Source organism: Bos mutus, chromosome 25, assembly GCF_027580195.1.
Source record: "Bos mutus isolate GX-2022 chromosome 25, NWIPB_WYAK_1.1, whole genome shotgun sequence".
Classification (NCBI taxonomy): Eukaryota; Metazoa; Chordata; class Mammalia; order Artiodactyla; family Bovidae; genus Bos; species Bos mutus.
This window is the reverse complement of record NC_091641.1, coordinates 12,861,601-12,884,427: the sequence shown is the minus strand read 5'-3', so window position 1 is coordinate 12,884,427 and position 22,827 is coordinate 12,861,601. Positions and strand designations below refer to the sequence as shown.

At 43.7% G+C, this 22,827-nt stretch overlaps 1 protein-coding gene across 1 annotated transcript in view; it reads right to left on the bottom strand.

The window, feature by feature from the left end:
- GALNT17 (polypeptide N-acetylgalactosaminyltransferase 17) overlaps positions 1-22,827 on the bottom strand; it is a 429,083-nt gene that overhangs the window by 67,397 nt on the left and 338,859 nt on the right. Inside the window, exon 6 of the mRNA XM_005889873.3 lies at positions 19,581-19,698. Within this exon, the coding sequence (XP_005889935.1) occupies positions 19,581-19,698 (118 nt within the window). The remainder of the gene's footprint in view (positions 1-19,580; positions 19,699-22,827) is intronic.

Genomic DNA, 22,827 nt, shown 5'->3' with positions numbered 1-22,827 from the left:
AGACAGGCCCAGGGGGAAGTCAGGAGGCAGCCTGATTTACTTAGCAGGTGTGAAAGGCCAGGCCAAGGCCAGCCTTGCCTGGGAAAGAATTGTTTGCAGCTAGCTTGGCCAAGCTTGCTTCAACCCAGCTCTATAGCTGCTGGGGTGCAAAAGGTACCCGAGAAGGTCAAGTGAAGGATCGCACTGAACTCTGAGGTTGACTCATTCCATGCTGTGGGTCCTCAGCTCCCTCCCTCCCTCCTAAGCTCTCAATTTTCAGTTTTTTTCTGATTCACATCCCATAGTCAAGCCTTCCTCTCCCCTGTTCCCAGCTCTGTCTCCATCGTGTCCCAGAGTTTCCCTGCTCTCTTGATCCCCAATTACACTCCCAGGGGCAACCCCTTCTCACCTAATTGGCTCTGACCCACTGAAGTCAAGGGCATGGCCTCTGGACATTCAGCGTTCACTGTTACTCTGCATGTGCCTCCGCTTCCCAGCTGTAATGTGGGAAATAGATAAGAGCGCTTATTGTGCATGGCATTGCTTGTGTGCCTGAAACCAGCTGGCCCAATGCCTGGCATGTGGTCAGTGACTCGAGTTAGTTGTTGTGGTGATGAGTGGTCCCCTGTGCCCACTGTGACCACTGGTTCCCTATTTCAATCTCCAAATTCCCTTCCTAGAGCCTCCAGAAAAACTGGCTCCCCTTTGGTCGAAATCAGTACTTCTCAATCTTGTTTTTATTATCACTCCTTTCCCGCCCCCCTTTGCTAATCTTCCTCTCTGAGTACCATGGATGTGCTGTTTGTACACCTACTGTGGCCCTTTGAAGCATTACAAACCACTGTAATAGTTAAGATCTGCCCCCTTCAAGACTCAGCGTTACTTCCCTGGTGGTTCAGTGGTTAAGACTCTGGACTCTGAGCTCCCAGTGCAGGGGACCCAGGTTCGATCCTTGGTTGGGAAACTAGATCCCACCGGCCACAACTAAAATAACCCATGTGCCGCAACTAAGACTCGGCATGGCCAAATAAATAAAGAATAAATAAACATTAAAAAAGAAAAGAACCAGTGTTACTGCAGGGGCCACACTACCCCAGGGAGAAGGCATGGTCTCCATCAGTGGTTCTCCACAAAGGCCAACTTTATTCCCTTTCCCTCTCCCTAGGGACATCTGGCAACTTTGGAAGACATTTTTGGTGGGTGAGGAGTGGGCATTACTGGCTTCTTGCGGGGGTGGGTAGAGGCCAGGGATGCCTATAATACATAGGACACCCCCTTCCCACCCCTAGCCAAGGAATTACCTAGCCCCACAGGTCAACAGTGTCCAGGTGAGAAACCCTGACGCTTGAGACCTCTAGGAGCCTCACTGCCAGCAGAAGAAATCTTCTAGGTTGAAAATTCAGCCGGGCTGTGGCTGGTTTTGGAGCTGCTCTTGTAGGCAGAAGGGCCTTTCTTAAGACGGCATGGAGTGATGCAGTGACAGCACAGGACGTGAACTCCAGGCTCCGTGAGAGACTGGCCAAGACCACACCTCCACTGCCAATGAGGCTCCCAGCCTTTCCTCTCTGCCAGCACAGGGCCTGATGCAACGCTCAGCTCACTGTCTTGAACACAGGACTCCAGAAATGCCTATTAGACTAAATGCCACTCCTTCTAAGCTGGAAGACCAGACCAAGGGTGCAAGGATCAGATGTGGCAGAAGGGACACCACACAAAGGAGACGGCAGAGCCCACAGGGGAAGGGAAGGAGGAGAGACTACAGAGGCTGTTCCAGTCTCTTTCCCTTGGATGGCAGACGTCTAATCCGCCCAAACTGGGGTGGGGGTGCGTGCGCAGTCACTCAGTCACGCCCAACTCTGCGATTCCATGAACTGTAATCCGCCAGGCTCCTCTGTCCATGGGATTTTCCAGGCAAGATTACTGGAGGGGGCGGCCATTTCCTTCTTCAGAGAATCTTCCCAACTCAGGGATCGAATTCAGTTCTGATTTGCAGGTGGATTCTTAACCATCTGAGCCATCAATTCAGTTCTCTGTGTTCTTTAGCATTCCTTGGCTTGTAGCTGCATAGCTCCAATCTCTGCTGCTGTTGTCCTAACGTGTTCTCATTGTGTCTGTGTCGTCTTCTTTTTTAAAAATAACTTATTTATTTATTTTATTTTTGGTTGTGCTGGGATTTCCTTGCTGTGTGCTGGCTTTCTCTAGTTGCGGCGAATGGGGGCTTCTCTTCATTGTGGTGTGTGGCCTTCTCATTGCGGTGGCTTCTTGTGGCAGAGCATGGGCTCCAGGCTTGGAGGCTTCAGTAGCTGTGGCTCGCAAGCTCAAGAGCGTGGCCTCAGCAGTTGTGGACCAGGGGATCATTTACTCCATGACATGTGGAATTTTCCCAGACCAGGGATTGAACCCGTGTCCCCTGCACTGGCAGGCAGATTCCCATCCACTGTACCACTAGGAAAGTCCTTCCTTTCTTATCCAAACAATGGTCATACCGGACTAGAGCCAGTCCTAATGACCTCATGTTATCTTGATTACATTTGCAGAGACCTTATTTCCAAATAAGGTCACAATCTCAGGTACAGGAAATTAGGACTTCAACATCCCTTGGAGGGGGCCACAATTCATCTCATAACACACTGCCCTGTCCGAATTCTTCACTCACAAGAGGGATAATGAAATGATGGTTATTACTTAAGTCACTCACTTGGGGGCTATTTTCCATGCAACTAGAACTGGAATATCAAATAACTCCCTCAAGGCCATCCAGCTCTTCCATCATCTGGATCTCAGGAAGCTGGGCCTTTCAATTTCCTGCCTGGGTATAGATCTCTTCCTATCTTAACAGTTTTACTAGAGTTTTTCATAGCTGCCAGTTTTTAAAGCATCCTGAGCATCTTGCCTCTGGGCTAATTTTTCTTTGATAATTTTCTCAAAAAGAGCTCCAAATTTGCTATAACCATTCCAAGCCCAAAGGACTGGCTGATTTTCTGGGTAATAAAAAATAAATAAATAAAGGAGAACTTGGTGTGAGCATCAGTGGAGGTAAAACCATTTTAAAAAGAAAATAATAGCCTTTCACTGAAATCTGCACATTCTTTTGGCCTCTTTTGCATCAATAGAATGGACCTTTGTAATTTCCTACATGGTTGTTCAAGTAGGAGGAATGGAATTTGAATGTGTCTCTTCCAAAAGGTTAAAAAGACACTAAATGCAAGTTTTGAAAAATATCTGAGGTTTTTAATTCTTTTCATTTTTGTCACATAGAGGAAACACATAGATGTATTTCTAAGCCTGAGTACTTTAAAATGTATGGCGTTGTCAAATGCACAATATATTTCCCTTTTAGACTTTCCAAAGGGGAGGGAATTAATTATGAAATAGTCAAACAGAGTACTGTTTCATGCTCTGTGAAGCAGACAGTGGCTACGCATGGCTGTCATTGGAAGATGTGCCCATACAAAGCATTTTGCACACATGTAGATGGTAGCTTCAAAGCTGAGGGTCACCATCAGTAAACCCATCCAGCATATTTCCAAACGAACAGTATTAAATGAGCTTCCACAAAAATAATGGCCATTAGCATAAACAAAGAGGTTCCTTGCTGAGATGGCCTGGTGTACAATATTTATCACAGGAGATGACCTTTAAGGACAAATGGTTCCAATTAGGGAAAGCCCCCAGCCCAAGGGCTTCCCAGGTGGCACAGTGGTAAAGAATCTTCTGCCAAAGCAAGAAGTGCAGGAGGTGGGGGTTTGAGCCCTGGGTTGGGAAGATCCCCTGGAAATGGAAACTTGCTCCAGTATTCTTGTCTGAAAAATTCCATGGAGAGAGGAGCCTGGCCGGCTACAGTTCATGGGGTTGCAAAAGGGACATGACTGAGCGACTGATCATGCACACATGACCCAGCACAAACCTTTCAGACTCAGAACATGATAAAGAGATGCCAGAGCTGCTTTCCTGCTTGAATCCAGGTCTCAGCGGGTACTGCAGCTGAGTGAAGGGTTGCCTATTGCAATGACCTTTAAGTGCAGCCATCCCACCCAAGCATCATGCTTCAGAATGCATGGGGGAGCCAGCCCAGGGCACCAGAACCCACCTGTCTCAGGAACTCTTCTGGGATTTCTTCCCGCATTTCATGCCTGGTCCATCATTTCTCCTTCTGGTCTTCCTGGCTCTCCAATTTTCTCTGGCTACACACTCAAGCCCCTGTTCCTCCTCATGCTCCTACTTCTTCATTCTAGTGATTATTCAAGCTCTCTTCCCACTGCCCATGTCCCTGGTTCTGGAAGCATCAGATTTCCAAGCCTAGACAGCCTTGGTCTCAAAGGATCCCAGGCAGCTAGGGACATCTCCCACCTTGGCATCCCAGTGAGGGAAGAGGGGATAAAACACTGACATTCCCCAGGCAAGCTCTCCTTCAAATGGGCCAGAAGATGGGACATCAAAGATGGGTAACCTGGGTTTGTCCAATGGGCTATCCATATGACAGCAAATATCTGAGATTCCCCTAGACAGTCAACTCTTTTCTTGTGGAAGCCCTGACAATTTTGCAATGGCAGTTTTCCTGAAGACTGAGCACATCACCATGCCCAAGGCTCATGTGTGCAGACCTCCAGCCAACTACTAGACCTAGGGCTGAATGGAATGGCTCAGGACCTTGGTGGCTGCTCTTTGTGGCATGGCATTCCACCAAGCCCACAGGGTCCAGGGAACAAAACAACTGTGCCCTAAATAGAATCAGGACAGGCTAATTCCCAACCCCTTTTGTGTAAAAATAGTGGAAAATGGAAACAAGCACACAGGGCAAGGATGCTACTACCATCCTGTCCCCTGCCCCAGAAACCCAGAGCTATAAATCACCCACATCACTACAGTCACACCTGGAGAGGACGGTGTAAATTCAGGTTCACATTTATAGGGAATCAAATTATTGCTTTATTCCCAGGAGATGAATGAGAGTGACAGAGTTTCCAGAGTTGTAAAAATAGATGGATGCTTCCTATAAAATAACTCACAGACGCCTACGATAATTTACAAGAGATCTGGCAGTCTGGGAGCAGGCAAGTGAAATTCCAGACAGAATACCACACTATTTTCCAGTGGTAGAGTAAATGGTTTGGCTATTATGATAATACATTTCAGCACAGCAAATATATCTCCCCTTAATAGAAATACATTAGACACCATTTATAAAAATACCAACATCGTGGGTCTGTTCCTTCAGCTATAACTTAGACATAAATATAACACAATTTATGGATGAGGAAATCCAATTTCATGCTGTTTCAAACACATTTGTGTTTATTGCATAACTACAGTTCTCTATATACGAAGCAGTGTATTACACGATAGAGATGAATGGGCATGGGATCTATTTGCGTGTCTACACGGGAATCATGAGCATTGTATCTTCTGCAAATGGAAGTGCTTTATGATATGTATTATATACAGCCAACACCTTGAGCATCTACTATATGATGACATCATTACATAATCGCCAGTGTTGTCACCTCCATCCTAAGGGTAGAGGGATGCAGCACCTGGGATGAATAAATATTCTAAGCAATAGGTGAGTGAAAACCTCAGAGAGCTGTAGAGTCAGACAAATTGGCTTTGACTTCTGGCTCCCCTGTTTATCAGCTGTAAGATCTTGGACAAATTACCTGCCTTCTAACAATCCCGGTATCATCTGTAAAATGGGATCAATAATGACTAATTTACACGATTCTCATGAAGACTGAAGAATCTAATGTTTGTAAAGCGCCTATGAGCACAGTTTTCTGCCACAAACTTAGTGCCAACTGACAGCAGATATTAGCTTGAAATGTGTATCTCTCCCATTTAAATGCATTTGTGGGGACTCACCTGGTCGTCCAATGGTTAAGAATCCACCTTACAATGCAGGGGACATGGGTTTGACGTTAGGAACTAAGATCCCACATGTTGCCCGGCAACTAAGCCTGCACATCACAACTACTGCTCCCGCACACCACAACTAGAGAGTCCGTGTGCCGCAATGAAAGATCTGCCTGATGGAACGAATATCCCGTGTATCACCAACAAGACCCGAGGAAGCCAAATAAATCAACAGACATACATACATTAAAATAAATGCATGCATGGGAAAGGCCCAAATTTCATCTTAAGCACCGAGTACAGACTGTGGTGCAAAAAAGTCCTGCAACAGTGAAGGTGATAGAGAAGGTCCAGCCTGTGGTTTCTGCTCACCACCACCTCCCTTCTCTTCTCTCTGGTGTCCCTTTACTTGCTGATAATGGTGTAGCTGTTTCTTGACATTCTCTGCCCACTTTCAGAATTTTGGGGGTCCTGTCTTTATCTCTATCTGGGCAATTTCTCCTCTCTGGCTTAGCTTTGGTATGGAAGCATTTAATTTAGCTTTGACAATCAATAAGATGCTTTTTTTTCCCTTTTTTTGTGGGGGACAAGGTAGAGGGAGTATTTTTTTCATGTTTAGCAGTTGTTGGATTTTTTTTCCCCAAAGCTCTAACAAGAGGAATAATCCCAGAGCCTACAGTGAATCAGATACACAAGCTCAGCCTCAGTGAAGGTGAACCGGGACGATTTACACACCAAATGAGTCCATGTGTAGCAGCAGCACAGACTTGCAGCTTCTCTGGCAGTATGGGCTTCTGGGTATCACAGAACCAAAAGCCAGAGAGGGTGCTGGGTAGAAATAAGCCTAGAAGCAGAGTGCTTGATACACACTGCCATGAATATACAATGCTACCGATTTCGCACAGATGTTTATAGCAGTTTTAGTCATAATTTTCAAATCGTTGAAGCAACCAAGATGAATAGATGAGTAAATAAACTGCGGTACATCCAAAGGATGGAATATTATTCAGCACTAAAAAAGACAGCAATCAATTCTTGAAAAGACATGGGGGGACTTCAAATGCAAATTACTATGTGAAGGAAGCCAATCTGGAAAGGCTACATACTGTAAAATTACAACTAGACATTTTGGAAAAAGCAAAATTACAGACACAATAAAAAGATCAGGGGTTGTCAGCGAGTGGGGGTGGAGAGTGTGAATAAGGGGAGCACAGTAAAATTTTAGGGCAGTGAAACATCTGTACAACACTGCAATGATTGATCCCTGTCACCGTCCAAATCCACAAAACACACAACACTAAGAGTGAAGCATAATGTAAACCAGGGACTTTGGGTGATTAGTGCAGGTCTGTGTAGATTCATCTCTGGTAATAAATGCAGCACTCTGGCCAGGGATGTTACAGTGGGACAAGCTGCGCATGTGTGGGGAAATCTCTCTACTCTCCTGTCAATTCTACTGCAAACATAAAACTGCTCATTAAAAAAGTCTTAAAAAATAGCCAAAACTTTAGGTCAAATCAGTTACCTGACCTGTAACCTCAGTAAAACAGAAAAAAAGTGAACTTTGTTGTTCATTGAAATTTAGCTCTAACATCCCACATCAAGGAAGTTGCATAATTACACAGAGAAAAATGATTCCAAACACCTTTAAAACAGAGCATTGACCACATGTGACTGTGGAAATATATCCTAAGAACAAAACAAAATACAAAGAAATATTGAATTTCATTCAGTCAACTTGTTAGCTGGCATTCTTATACTGAAATCATATATATCTATATACATACATATGTATGTTCTATATACTATATACATATATAGTGTATGTTCTCTCCATATAGTATATAGATATATATGGAGAGAGAACATACACTATATATACATATATAATATACATAGTGGGATAAAGCAAATGAGAAATTATGTCAATAAGAATCAGACTTATTCTGTCAATTAGAATAAAGCTTTCAGTGAAAGATAAGCATAAAATCAAAGAAGTAAAACTTCTGTAATCATAAATTTAAATTGGAAATACTAGTATGAAAGAATGACTTACATTTTTCTTTCTAAAAAGGTCAGTGTTATCCAGCTTTTCTGAAAAGTCTTAGAAGTAATGAGCACCTTCACTGACAAGACTTTGGTCTCTAATCTCCCACGAGGGGGAAACCAGGGGTCCTTAGAGTGATGGTTGATTCCAGGTTTGGGACATGAAATATATAGGACAAAGCTGAAACCTCCTGGGCCAGAAAGCTAGGAAGCTCTGTAAAGTGCTCTTCAGATGTTTTGCCATTTTTTTAGTCTTAACTTTTAGGTGTCATTATATTTAGTCTGGATAAGATTCCTTTGTCAGATATAGCCACTGTAAATATTTTTCTCAGTGTGTGGCTTGCTGGTATCTTTTTAAATGAGCTGAAATTTTAAATTTTGATTAAATCCAAACTAGCACTTTGTTTAAAAATTGTTAATGCTTTCGTATCCAGTCTAAAAAGTACTGCATACCCCCCAAGATATTCTCTTTTGTTTTCTCCATTGCTTTATGGATCATAGACATAAATGTAAAAGCTAAAGCCATAAAGCTTCCAGAAGAAGTGGAAAATGAATAGATAAGCCACAAATTGGCTTACATATACTTACACACACACATATATACACTATATTTCTGAAAAAGTGATCATAATCAGAACACATAATGGATCTGTATAAATGAGCAATAAAACAAAATTAAACAATGTGTTAAAATGGGCAAAAGATGTTGTGAAAATTATTCTTAGGCACAAGAGAAAGTGTTCAGTGTCATCAGCTATGAAGGAACTGCAAACGAAAACACTGAGGTACCAATTCAAACCTAATGGATTCGTTAAAACAAATACTGGCAAAATGTGGACACCTGGAACTCTCACACAATAACTGGTGAAAGCGGAGAATGACCCAAACACTTTAGACACTTGTTTGACCATTTCTTACAAGTTAAACATACATATTTCCCATATTCTAAGTATTCAGTTCTTATGTACTTACCCAACAGAATCCAAACATATGTCCAAAAAAAACATGTTTTTCATAACAGTCCTAAATTGGTAAGAACCCAACAATCCTTCAGCAGGAAAAATGAATAAACAAATGATCATATTTTTACACAATGGAGTGGTGGTGGTTTAGTCGCTAAGTTGTGCCTGATTCTTGTGACCCCGTGGACTATGGTCCTCCAGGCTCCTCCATCCATGGGATTTTCCAGGCAAGAATACTGGAGTGAATTGCCATTTCCTTCTCCAGGGGATCTGCCCAACTCAGGGATCGAACCCCAGTCTCCTGCATTGCAGGCAGATTGTTTAACAACTAAGCTACCAGGGAAGCCCATACATTGCTGTAATTCTCGGCAATAAAAAGGAATGAATTTCTGATATAGATACGACAACAGGGAGGAATCTCATAAACATTCATTAGCTGGAAGATTAAGGACTTCCGCAGTGGCTCAACAGTGAAGAATCTTCCTGTAAAGCAGAAGACCCAGGTTCGATCCCTGGGTTGGAAACAGTCCCTGGAGAAGGAAATGGCAACCTACTCCAGTATTCTTGCCTGGGAAACCCCATGGCCAGAAAAGCCTGGTGGGCTAGTCCATGGGGTCACAGAAGAGTTGTACATGACTGAGAGACTAAACAACAGCAACGTTGAGGATCAGAGTGTATAAGGCATGATTCCATTTATGAGAAGTTCTAGAACAGACACAACTAACCTATGGCGAAGAAAATCAGAAAACGGTTGCCTAAAGTGGGTGATATAGGGAAATAGAGAGAAAAGACAGGAAAACGACAACAGGGGACTTTCACAGGCAAAGGAAATCTTCAATATCACACTTTGGGAGGCGATTACTGAGATGTACATAACTGTGAAGCCCATTTGACTGAAGACTGAAAATCTGTGCATTTTACTGTATTAAGTAAGGCTTTAATAAAAACAAAATGAGCAAAAAATGAGTAATGACTGTAATGGATTTAGAAACATAAGATATCTATTTTAAAAAAATAATTCTACTGGAGAAAAGCCCATTCATTGGTCACCTTTGGAGGCTGCTATGTCATCAACTTATTATTCTAAAACTGTTTAAATAAAAGGAAAAAATCAAGCATTTATTCTGCCTTTCCTATTTGAACTATATTTGGGAGTATCCAAACAGGTGATGAGGGTAAATTCTTTTTTAGTAACAGCATTATGTTTTATAAACGCAGGATGAATGTAAAATTTTAAAATCACCATTTGTAAGCCTTAATGAAATAATGGATCTGGACAAGGATTGTCAGTGACTGCTGAAATCATTAGGTGAAAGGATGACGGGGAATTTTATAACGGATGAATCAGGCTGAAAACACATGGACCCACTGTTGAATCTTAACATCACTAAAATCCAGACAACCAGGTTGTATGTATCTCCTGATGTAATGTGATAGGAAGTTTACAGAATCACCTGAAGCGTTCTTGCGGGAAAGAAGGAAGGGGTGGATGAAGGAAACCGAGTCTAATCAACCTTCCAGATCTAATACAGTTTAGACAAAATGGAGAAGAGAGGAACACGTTAAAGACATTAAGTAGGATCATCTACCAAGTCCAGAGAGTGCAAACTTTTACCTGACAAATGGTTTCGTATCTTCAGTAAATGAATGACATGAGAATAATAAAAGTAAGGGAAAATGGTACAGATTAAAAGATACTTAAGAGGCATATGGGTCGGGGGGGATAAATTAGGAGTATGGGATTAACAGACACACATCTCTATATAAAAACCATAATCAACAAGGATTTACTGTGTAGCATGGGCTTCCCAGGTGGCTCAGTGGAAAAGAATCTGCCTGCAATGAAGGATTCATTGTTGTGGGTTCAGTACCTGGGAAGATTCCCCTGGAAAAGGAAATGGCAACCCACTTCAGTATTCTTGCCTAGAAAATTCCATGGACAGAGGAGCCAGGTGGGCTACCCACCCTGTGCTCACAAAAAGAGTTGAACATGACTTAGCAACTAAACAACAAAAGGGAACACTATTCAATATTTTACAATAACTTATAACGGAAAAGAGCCTGAAAATATACATAGCTGAATCACTTTGCTATACACATGAAACTCGCTCAATATTGTAAACAACTATACTGCAATTAAAAATAAAAAAATTAAAACAGGGATATCAATCAAATGCAATCTGTAGACCTCGTTTGGAATCTTGCTTGAACAAGTCATCAATGATATTGTTGAGAAAAATCGCACAGAATTTTGAGAAATACTTTTAAGAAACATGAACTGGGTAATGAATTTTACTGTAGTAAATTTATTTTGAGCCTATGCTTTAAAAAAGTCCTTCTATGTTAGCAATGCACTCTAAAATTTTTATAGGCAGAACAATTCGATGTCTGGGGATTTGCTTTTTGAAAGCTGAGAGGCAGTAGCTGAAAAACATACAGCAAAATGTTGATATTTGTTGAAGCTGAATCATTTGTACATTCGGATTCATTAGACTGTTCTATTTTTGTTATGTTTCAAATTTTCCATAATAAAATGTTGAATTAAAATAAAGGAAACTAACATAAAATGTAATGACAATTCTTCATTCTCCAATTTGTTTTGTGGGGGAAAAAATAGCAAGAGACAATATTATCTAAACCCCTCACCCACTGGGGGTGGAATTCCCAGCCTGTACACAATTCTAAAATTGAAGAATTTTAGAAACTCGATGGAAACCATTTTATTCTACAACTGACATCACGTTGCTGGTTGTCTTTTGTAAGATCTCTCAGGGAAGGTTTTTTTGGAGCGTGTGTGTGTGTGTGTGTGTGTGTGTGTGTGTGTGTGTATTCATGCATGTGTGTGTTTTTTCAGCTTTCTAGATATCTATATCTATATGTCTATTTTTATGACTTAAAAGGATGGCAATACATTTCAATAAAGATAGCAAAATGGTCCTGCTGTCTCATGCCAGCAGTCTCTGTTTAAATGAACCTTCTCCTGCTCTTTCCTACAAAGCACCATTCTGTACTGTGAGGTATATGTCACGGAGCAGTGAAGGCTGGAAGAACCACACGTCACTGCAGATTTTAAGTCTTTACAGGTAGGTGGCTCACGAGCTCTGGCTCCAGTGGTGGCTTCGCCATCTCCTGTTGGGAGGTGCCATACAAACAGGCAAAGGCAGGCGGATTGGACGAGCATCTGGAAACTCACATCCTTGCACAAAATTGGAGTATGGAGCAGAGATTCTAAAGTTCTAAACATCTTAAAAAACTAAGATCTTTTCCCCAAAATATTTCAGAAAAAAAGAGATGAGTCCTCAATTAAAAACAAAGAAACAAACACTATTTTCCTAACTCTTCAATTCTTTAGGTATAGCACCTATGGCTACTGTTTGCTGTAAGTCATGGGCTCATATTACAAAGGAATCACCATGTCCTACCGCTGTTAAGTCAGCCCAAATCCTAAGCCCCGCTTAGGTCCAGTAGACCCCGGGATGGGATGGTGAACACGCCACATTTGTCCTGGAACCCTGTTCCAACTCCCGCTCTCGGTTGGAACCCCACCTTACTCCTATGTTCTTTCAAAATCTTGTGGCCAAGTCACAGAGGACTCAACATTTCTAAAATGGAATTCCTCGAATTTTCACCGACACACCTTCTTCTCTGCCAGTGTTTTCTAAGTGAATCTATCTGGTTGCTCAGACCTGGGAGGTATACCACTCTCTCCTCCCATTCATTCCTCGTGCTGAGTCATCACCAGGTCCTTGTTCATTAGGCCCCTGAATGGTACCTGGATCCACCCCTTCCTCTCCATGCCTGCTCTGGGCTTCTTCTTCTTAGCTGTTTCTCCAACTACTCTTTCCATGCCCTAAAGGTGGTTTTTGTCTCCTGGATTTCTGTCTTATCCCCTCTCCTTCTTTCTCTAGGCAACCCCTTCCTTCTTGCAACTTCAAATATACTCTATGTACAGAAGATGCCCAAATCTAACTCACGCCTTGTCCTCTCTCCTTTGTTTAATTTCCACACACCCAACTGCCTACTGGATGAACTGGATGGTGTTGGGACCCCTCTCACAGAGAAAGCATCGTCTTGTGCCTTCATTCAGACCTCTCATCTCCGAGAAGAGCACCAGCATCTCCCAATTGTTCAAGCCAGTAACTCGGGAGTCCGCCTTGCCCCCGGCTCACTTTCATCCCCTCTATACACTCAACCCTCAGATCCTGTCTCTTCTGCTTTCTGAATTTGTCCATTTCTCTCCCGCTGCCCCAACCACAGTTTAGGCTCTCCTACTGGCTCTCCTCTGAGTCCATTCAGTTCTATCATCCATTCTCGACATGGCATTCGAGATCTTTTCATGGCAATAATGATCTTTCTTATATAAAAAAAGTCTGATAGCCACACTCACCTTAAATGCTTCCAAAGGATCTTGGTTATAAGTTCAACACAGGACTATATATAGACACACACCATACACACACAGATGTCTTTTTCTTTATCACATATGTCTCCTTTTATTCCTTTCAAAATATTCACAGTGGTCCTTAAGAAAAAGCCAAATACCTGTTTAAAGATCTTGCATAACCTAGATGCCACTCAAGATTGCTGCCGCTGCATCTAATAAGTTTTCCCTAACATTTACCTTCTCCAGCCACCTGGAATACCTCACAGTTTCCAGAATACATTTCCTCTCAGAATGCCAAACCTCTGCAAATGCTTTTCTCTCTGCCTGGAACATATTTTTTTCTTTTAAAAACCATTTTATTGAGGCATGATTGATATTGAAAAACTGTACATATTTAATGTAAACTATTTGATGAATTTGGAGATAAGCATAATCCTGGGAAACCATCTCGTCACCGTGCGTGTGTGCTCAGTCATGACTCTTTGCTACCCCACGGACTGTAGCCCACCAGGCTCCTCTGTCCATGGGGATTCTCCAGGCAACAGAACTGGAGTGGATTGCCATGCCTTCCTCCAGGGGATCTTCCCGACCCAGGGATCAAACCTGCGTCTCTTGAGTCTCTTGCACTGCCAGGTGGGTTCTTCACCACTGGGCCACCTGGGAATATCACCACAATCTATGCTATCAACATACATATCACTCTCAAACATTTCCTCCTGCATTCTTTATTATTACTGTACACCTTAAATGTACACAGTGATGTAGGTCAATTATACCTCAATAAATAAATAAACATTTTGTGAAAAGAACACAACATAAAATCTACCCTCGGCAAAATTTTAAGGACATGATGCATTATTAACTACAGGTACTATGCTATACAATAAATCTCTAGAACTTAATCATCTCATATAACTAAAACTGCCTGGAATATTCTTATTCCTACACTCCACTCCCACACTTTCTTGACCTATCTAAATTCAACACATTTTTCAAGTCTTCAACCTCATTTCCTTAAGGAGGAGCTTCCCAACTGCCTAGAGTAGATCATATTCCTTTGCTATCTTCTTATTTTCCTCTCACCTATCTTTTCACACCTGTTACATTGGTAATTATTTGCTAAATGAAAGATTTTTCTGCCTGACCATAAATTTTATGGAGATAGAAGCCATGTCTGTCTATTGTGGTCTCCTTAGTTCAGTGTCTGTTAGAGCGGAGAGGGCTCTCAACATGCCTCCCTATTATATCCAAAAGCATTCAGTTGAACTGCTGGTCACCTGAAATATTAATATATGGATCCAGATTAAAGACTAGTCCATGAAACCCCAAAGTTGATTCTATCTAAACAAGACCAAGGACTTTTGCTCTGAGTTTTATCACAGGTATACTCTAACCTTACATCGTGAAGATATTCCCATAGTCAGAGATGACCATCAACAGCAGATAAAGGAGGACCAAAGACTCATGCAGTCTAAGGATAAGGCAAATGGGACTGAACTGGTGGTCTGCTTCCAGGAGTGACCATTATCCAACCACAACATCCAATAGATAGAGCGGACTTAAGCCCAAGAGATCCCAATGGAAGACAAAGGTCACAGGAGGCTTCTGGACATGGGGGATTCTGATGTCAGGGGTCTCAGAGAGGGCAGGGAGAATCTTCCATGGTTAAAATGGATGCTGGATGATAAGTCCCAAAGCCCATGGACAGAGGAGTGGCTGGGGTGGGGATCAGAGCATCAATCAACAGGGCTGGTCAGAACCCTTTCACGTTTTCTACTTGAGCTGAGATATTCATCTTCACTCTCAGACACTGGTACTCAGGATACTTGAACTTTCAGTGTCCAATCAGGACTGTTTATACTGTCTGCCCCCTGATTATCAAGTCTACTGCTGAAGGTATTCCAGTTGGCATGGGGACTCACAGAGCCTGAGTCTGTGGGCTGGCCTGCAGGTCTTCAGCACCTTCAGCTCAAGTGCACTGGGCTGGGCAAGATGGCATAGATGCCAACCTTGGGCCCACCGGAGTCTTAAGAATGGCATCCCAACTCTTCAGAACAATGTGGGTCTGGGGGTACCGTGAACTATGTCACCAGCAGTTGTGGCACCAAGCTCAAACTCTGCATTTTAAGAACATCATTCTCACCTGGTGTAAAATAAAATACACACACCCATTGTCCATCATTCACTCTGTGTGTGTGTGTTAGTTGCTCAGTTGTGTCTGACTCTCTGCAACCTCATGGACTGTAGCCCGCCAGGCTCCTCTGTCCATGGAATTCTCCAGGTAAGAATACTGGAGTGGGTAGCCATTCCCTTCCAAGGGGTCGTTCACCATGACATGAGTCTGAATCCTTCACCTGGGACTGCTGTGGAGCCTCCTGCAAAAGCTGCACCAAGAGGAGGGTCCTGGGGGCTGGGCTGGGCCAGGTAAGAAGGTTATCATGCCTGTGTCCCCCTCTCTCACCCACCACCCTCTTGCTGACTTCACCTTCATCATGGGTCGCTGGTCTCAAAAATATTTTCAACAACAATGTGCAGACACAGGAATTCTGCCTTTTATTCAGTCCTTGAGATTCCTGACAAGCTAAGACTTTTTCTGATGGCTGGAGGATCTGACCGCATCTTTCTGTTGCCTTCCTTTCAGATTCCGGGAGGCAGGATTCAGCAGTGGCGTGTGTCAGTCGTTCTTTTATATGAGGGTTCAGAATAAGACAGTGCCTTTTCATCCCCGAGAAGACGGATATATTGAGAAACCTGAAGTCATCTGACACCACTTAAAAGTAATCTATTTGGTCTTTTCTCCTTGAATTTTTTTCCTCTTACCATTTAGACATATTACCATAATATACATTGTTAATAATTGCTGATTAATGTTACTCAGAACACGATGAAACCTTTCAATTTCTGATCTCATTTATTTTCTCAGCCCTAGAAAGCATGTTTTCCCCCATCTCTCCACTGCATTGATTTTGCAGTGGCAAGCTTGCCTTTCATCCAAGCAATAGCCCTGGAGTAAACCCTGTTGTTTCCCCGCCCCCTACCTCCCCTGAACCACAGCAAGGCTTTCAATTCATCCTATTCTTTAATTACTGAGGATGGAATTAAAAGGTAATGAAAAATGTCAGAGAATAGTTTGATCACTGATGGACCTATTTCTTAGTCAAAGAAATCACAAAGAAAAGGTAAGTGTTCTCAAATTAAAATTCCCCTGCATAGCTAAAGCATATGACTTTATTTCCTGCAGGTTATTATAGGTTAATCTGTATAAATGTATCTGTGTATACTTTATACAATTTTATATATGTATATATGAGTGTATATGTTACATAAAGCTCTGATTTTTCTCAGGCAGCAGGGATGGCTTTCATAATAATGTATTTTTCAAGGGAGGGGGCTTGAAGGATGTGGACTCTTTCCTGGGCTCCTTTCTGAGAATAGATAAGTATGTGCCAGGAAGTTGGTTAAGGTGAGGGCTTCCCTGGTGGCTCAAATGGTAAAGATCTACTTGCAATACAGGAGACCCAGGCTCAATCCCTGGGAAGGGAAGATCCCCTAGAGGAGGAAATGGCTACCCACTCCAGTATTCTTGCCTGGAGAATCCCATGGCTGCAGGAGCCTGGTGGGCTACGATCAGTAGGGCTGCCAAGGGTCAGACACAACTGAAGCGATTGAGTAGGAATGCATTGCTTGCATTACCACCTGAGCCACCACCCGGAACACCATCCGTGTAAAGACTGCCTTCCACAAAACCGGTCCCTGGTGCCAAAAAGCTCGGGGACTGTGAGGCTATGGGAAATAAAACCATAAATCATTCCCAAATCTCCAGCGTGGATGCTGGAGGTGCCTCGGATAAGAGACTGGTGATTGCACACGACTGGAGGATGCAGGCGCCTCCATCCGACGCCTTCACAAAGAGGTCCGGAGAGCAGCCAGGTGCTGAGAAGACCAGTAGGAGACAAGCCAGGGAGCAGGCTCTGGAACCCATCACTCCAGCCTGTCCCTCGGAGGTGCGGCGCGGGACTCACGGGCGCCCTCAGCTGATGGCCAGGGGCGGTGCTGTACTGGGTGGTGCTGCCGCAGAGAGAAACTGACAAGCCCCGCCCCTCCTGCAGGGTTAGGGCAGCCACGCAGGACTATCATCACCGCCACCACCACGGAGCCTGGCAGAGCCTCACACCCAGACCTTTGCGGGGTCCAGGTCGATGCACAGAAAATACTTTTACGCGTGGGGAGACCAACATCTGAGCGCCTTAGCAGTCGGTCCTGATGTTTCCACCTCTGTTTTCCACAGACCACAGCCTGCCGTGGCAATCAAATCTGGGGGTCCCTCCTGTCCCCATAACCCCTCCACCTGTGCCCCTGCCCCTGTGAGGACACTGCTCCATCCATCATCCTGTCTCCCCTCTGCTGGTGTCATCTTACCCTCCACAGGCGTCCTTCTCACATTATTACAGAGACATTCAAATCCCTCTTAATAAGATATTAAAAATTTTTAGAATCAACAATTTACCAAATTATCATAGATTTTAATTTTATAAACATTATATATAAATAAACACATTATAAATAAACATTATATAAATAAAGAAACATAAAAATAGTTTATGATTTTATAAACTATCATAAAATTCTGAAACATTTTAAAAAAGCTTAACCATCTCAATGCAGGGCTTCCTTCAGCTCCTTCCTTTCATAAGGAAGTACCTGGATAAGTTATCATCTTCCATTTAATCAAGGGGCTTGTCTCCACAAAGTCTCACTACTACGCATGCTGGGTCCCTTTAGGTGCCCAGTCATCAATCTAACAGATACCTATTGAGCCATGTGTGAAGCACGGTTCTATGTGCCTGGGATGCAAAGGTGAGCACCATGAAGCTCTGTGCCCCGTAAAGCTTGCAATCTGGCTAGTAAAGTTAGAGAAATACAATATACATAATAAAAAAGTCAATTCCCTGGCATGCTAGAAGCAGATGAGAGCTAAGGAAGGGATGAGAGCGGAATGAGGAGATGGGACCAGGGTAGAAACAGAAGTTAGAGGCCAAGTTCAGCATTCTGGGTCCAGATCTTTTCCATCAATTAAATTCCAAATGGATTAAGCGCCGAGTACACTAGTTGTGATCACATATCCATGGGATTTTTCATTGATGGGCTTTCAAAGAAATCCTATGTAAATCCCACTTAGGAAAGAACCCAGCCCAGAACTGAAAATACAGAAGAGTCTGCAGTTTCCAAAAGGGAGTGACTTGAGGGTTCAGGGAAGGTCCCCACCATCCCCTTTGCTCCTGCATCTTGGACGCTCATTACATCATAAGAACACGAAGTCTTTCATTCCATGAAGGGAGGGGGGTGTAAGTGTAGATGAGGGGCTGGCAGGGTATCTTAAAGGTTCTGAGCAATTAGGGATAACGAGTGAAATCTGACATGGAGAACAGGCTTTGATTGTGGGTAGGGATTCCGTGCTGGGTACCTGCCTGGCAGCACAAAAAGGAGATTCCAGCAGCGGAAAAAGGAAGAAATTCAATAAACTTAAACCTTATAATTGTGTCCGAGTCATTTCCAACAAGCTTCCTTCCCAGGTATGCAAAACCTCAGGACAGGGGCCAGTGGGGACCCAGTGACCCTAAATGGGCACCCTCTGGAGGCCCTCTTTGTGGTACGCAGGAAGATACACCAGTTAAGTGGTGACCAGGTCCTAAAGGATTCCCCTCACCCAAACCTTCACTGAGATCCATTTATCTTAACTCTAACATGAAGAGGTTGGAATGCATCAATATGCCCAACTTTTTTTTTTTTACAGTGAAATTCATTTTTCAAACAGAATTTTAAACAAAACCCAGCTGAAGCAATGGAGCTGATCTGAATGTGGGGCCAGCAAGAACCCCTTCTGCATCTTCTTCCTCTTCCCCAACAGCCTCCTTAGAAACCTTTCTAAGAAACAGGAGAGTCCCACAAAACAGGATCCTTCTCTCCTCTGGCATCTTATGGTTCTTCTATGTATACGAACTGTCCAAATATGTAGGCTGGAAATTCTAATTTAAGGAGATGATTTAATTTTCAGAAAGATTTAAGGAGAGAATGAAACTGGATGGGCGCAAGAACCATATTCTCTAGCTAAGGTCTAGATTGGATCACCCAGGCATGGCCAAATTGTTCAACTTCTTGAAGTGGGTAAAGCCCAGGTTTCTTCTGTCTGGGGAGGGGTGGGGTACCAATCCTGCTGGAACATCTTTAGGAACAGAAGTGGGGTGAGCCATTCTGTAATTCACCCAGCTAAGGAAGCTTTAAACACACATCAAAAATGACCAGGTAGTACTGCTCACAAACATGAATAGACCAAGAAGAAAGGACACCATGTCACAGACCTTGATTCCAAGTTCGATATTTTCTCCTCCATACACATCCATCCCAGGGTCCAGAAGACCGATTTCACCAAAGAACTTCCTGTTGACCACAAACGAGCAGCCGATCATGGCTGGTGTCCTGCAGGAGAGAGAGAGAGAAGTGATAGTCACATGATACATAGAAAATGGAATATTACTCTGCCATGAGAAAAGGAAATCCTTTTCTCCAATTTGCCACAACACTTCTGGACCTTGAGGGCATTATGCTGAGTGGAATAAGTCAGACAAATACTGTAGATCTTGCTTATATGTGGAATCTAAAAAAGTCAAACTCATAGAATCTACTCAGAGAGTGGACTGGTGGTTACCAGGGGCTGGAGGCAAGGTGGAGGAATTGGGGGATACTGGTCAAAGGGTCTACACTTGCAGTGAGAAGATAAACAAGTTCCAGGACTCTCATGCACAGCATTGTAATTATTATTAAGAATATTGTACTATATACTCAAAGTTGCTAAGAGTAGATATTAAGTATTCTCACCATAAAAAAAAAGAAATGATAAGTACGTGACCTGTTAGAGAGGTGGACCATAAAGAAGGCCCTGTTAGAGAGCTGCACCATAAAGATGGCTGAGCACCAAGAATTGATGTTTTTGAATTGTGGTTCTAGAGAAGACTCTTGAGACTCCCTTGGATGGCAAGAAGATCAAGCTAGTTAATCTTAAAGGAAATCATATTCATTGGAATATTCATTGGAAGGACTGACGCTGAAGCTGAAGCTCCAATACTTTGGCCACTTGATGTGAAAAGCCAATTCATTGAAAAGACCCTGATGCTGGGCAAGACTGAGGGCAAGAGGAAAAGGAGGCAGTAGAGGATGAATGGTTAGATAGCAGCACTGATTCAATGGACATGAGTTTGAGCAAACTCTGGGAGATAGTAAAGGACAGGGAAGCCTGGCGTGCTGCAGACCACAGGGTCACAAAGAGTTGGACGTGACTTAGCAACTGAACAGAGGCATTAGCTAATGCTATGGTGGTTACCTTGTTGCAGTATAGAGATCAAAACAACATGTTATATACTTTAAACCTGCACTATGTTATCTCATTGTATCTCACCTGAAGAAGGAGAAGGAGGGTGAGGAAGAGTAGGGGGAGGAGGGGGAAAGGAAGAGGGACAGGAAAAGGAGGGTGAGGAGTGGGAAGAGGAAGTAGAAACAGAAGCAGCCTCCTTTAAGGCATTTTACTGGTGCTGTAGGGGATAGAGAAACATCCTGCATTCAAGCAACTAGGTTATTATTATTACTATTATTATGGCTGCCATTTATTGAGTGATTACTGTCTCCAGCATGAGCGCAAAGCACATTTCACACACTGTCTCATTTAAAAACCCCCAGGTTGTGTGAAAGAGGAAAGACCTCTCCTGCTGAAGCCCGTGGAGAACTAGCGACCCAGCATGAATCACAGAGCAGAGGTCAGGACCATCCGCCTCTCAAAGCCCTTCATTTTAGTCTTTCTGCCTCACTGCACTCCCCAGAAATGGCTTTGTGAAAGAGCCAGCAAAACCCCAGTCTGCCAAAGGCCAGAAATGCTGGTGAGATGCTTTCCTAGGCGATAGAGACGTCTCATATGGGAAGCCCCATGAAAGTCCACTGGGGCTGCTAGGAAGCTGTTAGGTGGGATTCTCCTGAACTGAACTATAGATCTCAACAATAGATCTTTATCTGCTCCTTCAGATCTCGAGCTTGAGTTTAATGTCCAGATTTCTGACACCACGGGATACTTCTTGGTACCCATGTGGTGCAGCAGCAGTGGGGTCAATGGAAATACCAGTGTTGAGAGCTGAAGGGACCAAGTTTGATGAATGCAGATGCTGCCATGGAAAACTGAACTTGTGTGAGGTGAATGGAGCCTCTGGCTCCCAGTTAAGTCTCTGCAGAGCATCGCTGTGAAAAGACATGCAATGAGACCAGTGCAGAGACAGTAGGAGCTCAATAATAGTGCTCCTTCGCCCTCCATGTTTTCCCAGCAATCTCACACCAATCATGCCTATGGACACAGGATATCACCCTCTTTTGGGGCACTAGCTACCCCAGAACAGCAACCACTTCACTGTCAAGCATTCCCTGCAGCTCTTGGCCCCTCTCGGAGAAGCACCTGGCCCCTCTCCTGGAAAAGCATATGAAGTCCAGCCCCTGTCTCAGCTAACTGAACCAGGACTGAGCATGGATCCCAAAAGGGTCAATCAAATTATGCTTTTCTGAAACTTGGAATTGAGACAGTGCCAGGAGTTAGAACTAGAGGGTCTCAGCCACCTGTAGGGCTCAGGCTGCCATTTGGGGGCAGTTCTGGTGGTCCCTGTGCACACGGATGGCTGAGCAGAGGGAGGTAGATGCCCCTCAGAGGGGTGAGACCAGGGAGTGCAGGGCAGCCTGGAGTCCTGGGCTGCCCACCTGCTGACTGGCCTGGCTCCGCACTCTGCCCCTGGGTGATGTGAGAGCCCCTTGTGTCTTTGTGATCTGTCCTCCTTGACTTAAATGGGGTGTGTTTCTGTTCTTTGCAGCTGAATAGCAAAGCTATGACAAACCTAGACAGCGTATTAAAAAGCAGAGACATCACGTTGCTGACAAACAGCTGTCTAGTCAAAGCTATGATTTTTCTAGTAGTCATGTACGGATGTGAGAGATGGACCATAAAGGAAGCTGAGAGTCAAAGAATTGATGCTTTTGAATGGTGGTGCTGGAGAGGATTCTTGAGAGTCCCTTGGAGAGCAAGGAGATCAAACCAGTCAATCCTAAAGGAAATAAATTCTGAATATTCATTACAAGGACTGGTGCTGAAGCTGAAGCTCCAATACAGTGGCCGCCTGATAGGAAGAGCCAACTCACTGGATGCTAGGAAAAATTAAGGGCAGGAAGAGAAGGGAGTGACGGAGGATGAGAGGGTTGGATAGCATCATCGACTCAATGGACATGAATTTGAGCAAACTCTGGGAGATGGTGAAGGGCATCTGGGAGATGGTGAAGCCTGGCGCGCTGCAGCCATTGGGTTGCAGAGTTGGACAAGAGTTTACAACTGAACAATAACAACGATCTCCCCTCCTTGCCACTTCTGATTTGGGGGAGGGTGGATGTTTCATCAGACAGCCAGAAGAGGCAAACTGCAGAGAAGATTCCCTCTGGGAGAGTTACAAGCCAGGGTCACTCAGGTAATGGAGAAATGCCAGTGACAGGCACGCCTGGAGGTGGAAAAAGTGGTCCTGAGAGGACGAG